The following is a 7,218-nucleotide window of genomic DNA, read 5'->3' on the forward strand; positions in this document are numbered from 1 at the left end:
TCTGGGTGGGGAAGGGACTGACAGCAAGGTCTGTTGCTCCCTCTTCTCTCTCTAGTGTCCTGGCTCTAAATGGAGTTTCCAGCAGAATCGACTTGTGCATATGGAGATAAGTGGATCCTGGGAAGAAGTTCTGTTGACAAGAGATGCCTGTAGCTGCACTGGCATGATGGTAGCAGGAGGGGGTTTGAGGTTGCCATAGGGAAGGCACAGGTACCTCACCCTAGTAAAATTAGACCAATGAGGCCAATCAGAGCATTGATCTTCTCTCCTTGCTAACCTTTCTGCTCCTGTGTTCTTAGGAACAAAATACTTTATTTGATTGTGGTATTGTTTTATTTGTTATTATTACTATTGCAGTTCAAGGTGCTCAGTTGTTTCCTTTGTTACGACTGAGGGCTTTCGCAGAAAGCGCTGTTAGAAGGAGTAACACTTGGAAACAGTTCTAACTTGATTTTCCTGCCAAATATCAGGAAGTTAGTGGCTCATAGCAGCAATTATTAATATAACTTTGTTTGGATAGTACAAATTGTTAAATAGATACTTTCACCAGTTGCTGACTAGTTGATACTTAGCATTGGCAGGGAGAGCTCTTACACCGGTGGACAGTAGTGTCTGTCCCTGCCACAATAACCTTCCAGCTCTGAGGCTGATTTCATTGTCCTGTTAAGTGCAGATAGCACAAATGCCAGCAAAACACCCAGCGCTGTAGCTGCACAAGAGTTCTCAGTGGGGCCCAGGGAAAGGAAAGGAGAGGATCCCCTCCAGCTAAAAGCATTAGAGCTGCTGCTGTGAAAAATCATCTCATCATAAAGTCCTCTGCTTTTAGACTTTGTACTGTCAGTGAAATGTCTGTGCTGCCAGCTTGTGTCATGTGCAGTAGCAAACTGGCAGCATCATCTGAGCGGTCCTTACTTAATCCTCAGGTCTGAATGAGCTGTGATATGAATAAAGCACAGGGATTCAGTTAAGCTTTATTCTGAGCAGTACTTCTAGTGCAATTTTAGTCTTGTCAAGTTTGCGGCCATAGTGTTTGCGTATGGTATATATGTAAAATAACTATATAGCATATAGTGTAGGTCTTGCTCTTCTTCACTTGTGTTTGCATGGTATACATCTTGCTGGAGGGTGTGCTGTGACTGTCTGCGACTGATGGCTTTTTTTTCTTCTCCAGGTCATCTAGATGCAGTTTTGTGGTTTTAGAGCTAGTGCTGATAAAGCAATTCTGAATACCTTTTTAGACAACTTTCAGTCACTGAGAATACTTAAAATACTGTGGAGCTGACGGGCTGCTGGGATTGTAACTTCTTAATTGCATGTACTTGGAATTTCCATTAAGTTTAAATTCTCATTTTCCCTTTTTTTTTTCCTCTCAAGAGTTTACCCTTCTCAAACCTGTCTTCATCTAATGTGGACAGGCGTCTTTTGAGCTGGGATTTGTTTTACCAACCCCTTTTAGAATCTCCAGCATTCTTTTCACTAAATATCATTATTGAATCTCTTGTACTCACAGCAATCATTCTCACACTCTGAGTAGCAATGGAGTTTTCTGTTTGCTTGGGGATTTTTGGCAATGTCTGCAAGAATCTTTGACTATCTTGAAATATTTTTTTGGCCAGGCTGGGCACTTGTGTATCTGCTGTTGATGACTCAGATGAAAAGAAGTAATCTTAGAACCAAGCTACATTGGGTTTTGCCTTTTTCCCCGCCACCCAGTGCTATGGAAAGTTTTGGTGCTTCCCTTCCCCCCAGCTGCTTCATCCCTGTTTTCTCAACTATACTTAGTAACTGAATTGTGTGACACAAATAAGTTCATTCCAAACCAATGTAGTTACAAGCTCATACAAGAAGCTTAGAAAGGCTGAGAAGATCAACATTTATGTTATAATATTAGTAAGTGGTAAAAACTGCAGTAAAATACTATAGATTTTATCTGAGTAAGTTGATTTTAGTAACTGGAGAATTTTCCTACTTGTAAATACGTTTCTGGTTGAAAATAAGGGATTTTTTTGTAATGCAGAAAAAGAAAATGGAAGTCAAAGTGTGCTTGAGTTGGCTTAGTTGTTCCGTTATAAGTTTTTGGGCTGACCACTGTGCAGCATCGTGACACTGTATGTGTAGAATTTCTAGTCTTACATGATAACAAATGAAGTTGATGTGCCATTTCATTGCAAAAAAAAGTTTTACTTTAGCATGATGATCCAGGTAATATATTTGTAAAAGTGAATTATGGAGAGTTCTTTGATTTCTGTTATTCTCTGAACGTTTGTTTCACAATCCTCAGAAATTTCAGTTTTGAAGGATCAAACATGTTTTTTTCCAGTATGTGTGTGCAGGCCAATAATTTGAAGATTGAAGCCTACAGTTTAAAAATAAAGCAAAATTCCATACTTGCTATTGTTGCTAATTAACAAGAGGTTAATGTGTGAACATCTGCTTTAATTCATAATGCTTTAGTCATCTGTATGGTATTGGCTTTTGTTTCATGTTTTGTTTCAGACTTTTTTTTTTTTCTTATCCATCTTTAATTCTAGAACAACCAGAGAATGGTAATGATGCTACTGAATTGGGCAACTTTATCATACCTGAGATTAGTGTCACAAGTGTGGCTGGAGAGAGGACCGGGAATGGGGAAAAGAGCAGAGCACTAGCAGAGAATGATGTTCAGCATTTACAGGGAGTACAGGAGACAGCTACAGATCCTAGAACTGACAGCAAAGGCATGCCAGAAATCAGGAGACAAAAATCTGTAAGAAAAATGATGGAGGATGGATTAAACTCATCTGGCAGAGTGCAGTTTTAGCAGAGCACTTGTAGCTGCACTCGAAGGTATCACTGTTGATTGAAAGGTTCACTGCTGCATGTTCGGACAATTAAAGTATGCAGTTAATATATTTGCATGTGTAATAACACAAATGCATGTATTGCACACAGCTCTGTCTGTGCCACAGACAATGGCTACATACGGACAAGTAGATTCATCTAATCTGGAGAAAATACACTGTGAGACTCAACATACCTTTGAGTCTGTTAGGCATATTTATTGGGTGATCAATGGTATGAAGAATCCATCAAAATGGATGTGAAAAGTATCTCACTGTGTACCTCAGATTTACCAAATTCTACCTTTCATGGTATACTGGAGATCTCATGTTGTGCTTGAATTTCCAACTCGTATCACCAGACCTGTGATGCAGAAGGTGACCTTTCAGTCCTAAAGCATTCTTGGGTTGCTAGATGGGCAGGTGCTATATTGGGTGTCCTGGGGCATTGATCACATATCTTTATAATCAACGAGCTTTACAAAATCGTATGTTGGAGCACTTGCTCAAAATAAGATTTACACTTTCTTTGTTCTATGTGGTATCTTCTAATCTATAAGTTTCTAATCTCCTGCATGAATTAACAAGACTGCATTTTTATTTTCAAAATCACTGCAAAATGAGATTGTGGGCATGCTCTTTCATCTAGTTAATGCAGCACTATTTGCTGTAACTTTATATCCTAATGAACCTTAATTCCAAAATATAATGGAATAGGTAAGTGTTTTGTCTTCTTCATTCTGTTGCTTTATGGCTTCATGCTTGTAAATATAAAAATCTAGCAATACATAAAATCAATAAATGTGAGAAAGTCAATTGCTAATTCACTATTTCTTTTTCTACCATGCAGGTAATACCGATTTAGCAATTCAAGATGAACTGATAGAAATATCTGAAACTGATGAAGGGTTTTACTCTAGGGCTACTTCTAGTACAAGTCAATCTGCCCTATCTAACAGCAGCAACACGAGCAGTAAGAACCTGTTAGGGAAGAGCCAACGAAGGTCTGGAGGAAACAAAGCTGGAGGCAAAGAAAAAGAAGGAGAAACCTGCAGAGAACACTTGTCCCGAAAACAAACTCAGAGAGCCATGAGTGAGAATCTAGAGCTGGTCTCTCTGAAAAGACTGACACTGACAACTAGCCAGTCCCTGCCTAAGCCTGGCAGCCATAGTCTGGCCAGAACGACCACTACTGTGTTTAGTAAATCTTTTGAACAGGTCAGTGGTGTCACAGTTCCAAATAATCGTGGTGGTGTGTCTGGTACAGAAGCAAACAGGTTTTCAGCTTGCAGCCTTCAGGAGGAAAAACTGATATATGGAACAGAAAGAACAGATCTTCCAATTTTAAGCAAACAACCTAATCAGCAGCGACCTCCTAGTATTAGCATAACTTTGTCAACAGATTGATACTGTAAATTGACAAGTATGAAAAATAAAACATTGAGGGTTTATGCTGATGTTGGTACACTGGTACATGAGGCTCCTTAATGTGCTACACATTATTTTCTTGAATGTCAAGCCCATCAATTCTTATTTGGCTCACATTTGACAGTATTAGTGAATAGACAACAGTTGTAATCATTCTGCATCAACTTCATCAAGTTTCTTCTTGACTTACTATATTTGTACACCTGATTGCTTATGGCTTCATGTGAAGTTTCCAACTTCACCAGTTTAACAAGCACTGATCGGTTGTTTAGCCACTGACCGAGATGTGGCTTTTTATAAGTGCACAGTGTGGGAACAAATAGAGCCTCTTGCCCAGAACCTGCTTTTTTACTACCACTTGACATAGGCAAAACTGCAAGTACTTTTATTTAAGAGGAATCTTGCAGTATGGGCATGAAATTGTGGAACAGCATTGTAAGAACATAAACATTCTGTTATGTTACCTGTGAGAAAGCTGTGCTTACGTGTAAGGTTAAAACTAGAAGCATCAGTTCAGTGTTTGATGTTTTGGCAGGTTTTGTAATGGTAGTTAGTACATGTTGCAATGTTGTTCTTCATGCCACCTGTATGAATCTGAATTACAGATGCATTTTTGGTTTTCTGTAAGTCTTTAAAACTGGGCCAAAAGTCACACAGCAGCAGTACTTGTGAATGGGAGTTCTTATCAGTTGTTATCAGTCGCTCCTTAGACTTATAAATTGTGTGACAGACTGTCTTTCAGATTCTTAAATATCAGGCACAAAGCTACTCATTGAAAAGTCGCTGCCATCAGTATTTTTATTATTTATGAAGAAGAGCTGTGCTTATGTAACAACGTTATGTATAAAATGAGTTTATGAGCCCTTTGCACTGACTCAAGAAAATCAGGAGTGTCTGAATGTGTTTAACAAGAACTTCTTACTTGGAACTAAGAGAATACTACCAAAGGATGTGTACTTTCAGTAACTTGCAAGCACAAAGGGAAACTGTAATGTAAATGTAACTAGTGCTCTAATTGCTAGTCTTTTATATCCATTATTTTTCTAGTTTAATATTCTAAACCAGCAGCCTGTTCAAAGTTACTTAACCTTTAACCTTCGGGTAGTTTGGTGACCTTGTTTGATACCAACTTTTATAACATTAAGATTTTAATTAAAAATAGACATTAAAACTGATTATGCAGAAATTTGGAGAAGCAATAGCTGACAAAACCACTCCAGAACAGTGAATAGCTGCTAAACTGACAATGTGTTATTATGAGTGGGGAAACAGAAGAAATAGTCATTCCCAGCTGTCCAGGTTTTTGCAGCAAGTGATCCCTTATTGTCAAGAACCTTGTAACAGAACAAACACTAAAATTCTGGTAGACTTTCCTGTTTACCTGCAGAAAAGTTTAGATAGCCCTTTTTGACTTAAACTGAAGCACAAATAACTTTTAAGCAGCTAACATTATTCAGGTTCATAGAAATTAATAAGCTGGTTAATTAATGAAGAGAGATGAGGAGAAATAGTTGATAGAGACAAGGCAGTTGTATAATTCTACTTCTAAGACTGCAGACTACATGTGTACATTTCTTAATATTCACCAGAGTCTGTGGAATAGCTACGTCAGTCTGTAGAAGTTTGTCTTTACCTGAGAACCCGTGTTTAAATGAATGTGCCACACTTTGTCACATTCTTCAGTTTGTTGTGTGACACTGTTCTATTCCTTGTAACGCGGTATTTCACCTTTTTTACAGTGAAGTGTTCTCTTAATTGTACATGAAAACTTACATTCCTAATGTATAAACGACAAGTTTGTCTTGTTTCGCGTGTAATACTTTGGCCAGTGAAATAAACTGGTTCTTTGAAGTTGTATGTTTTTGTAAAAACTTTGTACAGCAGAAAATTTTGCCTTTTTTTCTATAGGTTTTTCTGCAATATGCATTAGACGGCACATTTGTTTCACTAACTAGAATTTGTAAGTAATTCTACTGGTTTTGTTTTGGTTAATTTAGTCCATTAGTGTTTCAGTTGTCTCCACAGTATATGCTTTTTCAAGTGGGTGTTGGTTTAAAAGGCGTTTATTATACTGGTAAGATTTAGTCACTTGACCTATAAATAATTAGAATTTTGATGTATCTAAACCAGCATAAAATGTAGATCTCTGACATAATGTTTACAATGTTGACTAGAAGTCAATCTATGTTAAGGTAAAGTTAGTTTATCCAGCTAACTATTCTATACTGTGGTCTGACTGGAACCCAAGACTTCAAACTCATGTTGGTACAAATAAAATTACATAAAGCTTCATACTTTTTTGAGAAAGTGATAGAAGAAAAGGTTCTTTGAACTAGACACTCCTGTTTCTATACCTGTGTGGCTTCATATAAATATGTATGTATTGGTCTCTGGAGCAACTTACACAATGAGTGTGTTTTTTGTAAACTGACATCACACCTTGATACCGATTGAGTCTAAATAATTTCTTTCCTAATGTAAGTAATCAGACTTTCCATTGTGCTTCTTTCTTTTCTTAAAACTGGAAAGAAAAAACAACAGAAAAAGCCCACACCACAAAAAACCCACCAGAACAGGGAGGGGGAGGGCAGAATTATTTGCTGTCCAGATACCATGTGCAGTACTAGGGGTGGAAAGGGAGGAAGTAGTAGGGCAGGAAGCAGATATATTAATTCTTTCACAATATTTCTAAAACTGTCAAGCTCTTGGGTTTTGAGCATTATCACTTTAGACTGATGAATGAAAAATGTATATTTAAAGAAGTAGTGGTCTTCTAACAGTGTAAGGAAAACCTATTAAGACATCCCATATTGTAGTCTGCCCGGGAGTGGGTACTTCTGGTAAATATGCTCCAAACATCATACACGGCTGCAACATTCTGCAGGAAAAATGTTATTAATCATCTCAAGTCATAATAAGAGAAGTTAATTTAATGCTCACCCTTAAAACTGACCTGTATTTTTTAAAAAAG

General features: G+C 37.6%; 1 protein-coding gene across 3 annotated transcripts in view; it reads left to right on the forward strand.

Annotated features, from left to right (window-relative positions):
* Window positions 1-6,104, forward strand: part of HYCC1 (hyccin PI4KA lipid kinase complex subunit 1) — a 46,590-nt gene extending 40,486 nt beyond the window's left edge. The window contains exons 11-12 of one of the 3 annotated variants that reach the window (XM_082046957.1): window positions 2,532-2,746; window positions 3,670-3,833. In XM_082046957.1, coding sequence (XP_081903083.1) covers window positions 2,532-2,746; window positions 3,670-3,684 — 230 coding nt within the window. In that variant the 3' untranslated portion in view covers window positions 3,685-3,833. Of the gene's footprint in view, window positions 1-2,531; window positions 2,827-3,669 lie in introns of all 3 variants that reach the window. The other 2 variants (XM_082046956.1, XM_082046955.1) reach the window with 2 other exon arrangements.
* Window positions 6,105-7,218: the final 1,114 nt, after the last annotated feature.

Source organism: Streptopelia decaocto (genome assembly GCF_964273445.1).
Source record: "Streptopelia decaocto genome assembly, chromosome: 2".
NCBI classification, from domain to species: domain Eukaryota; kingdom Metazoa; phylum Chordata; class Aves; order Columbiformes; family Columbidae; genus Streptopelia; species Streptopelia decaocto.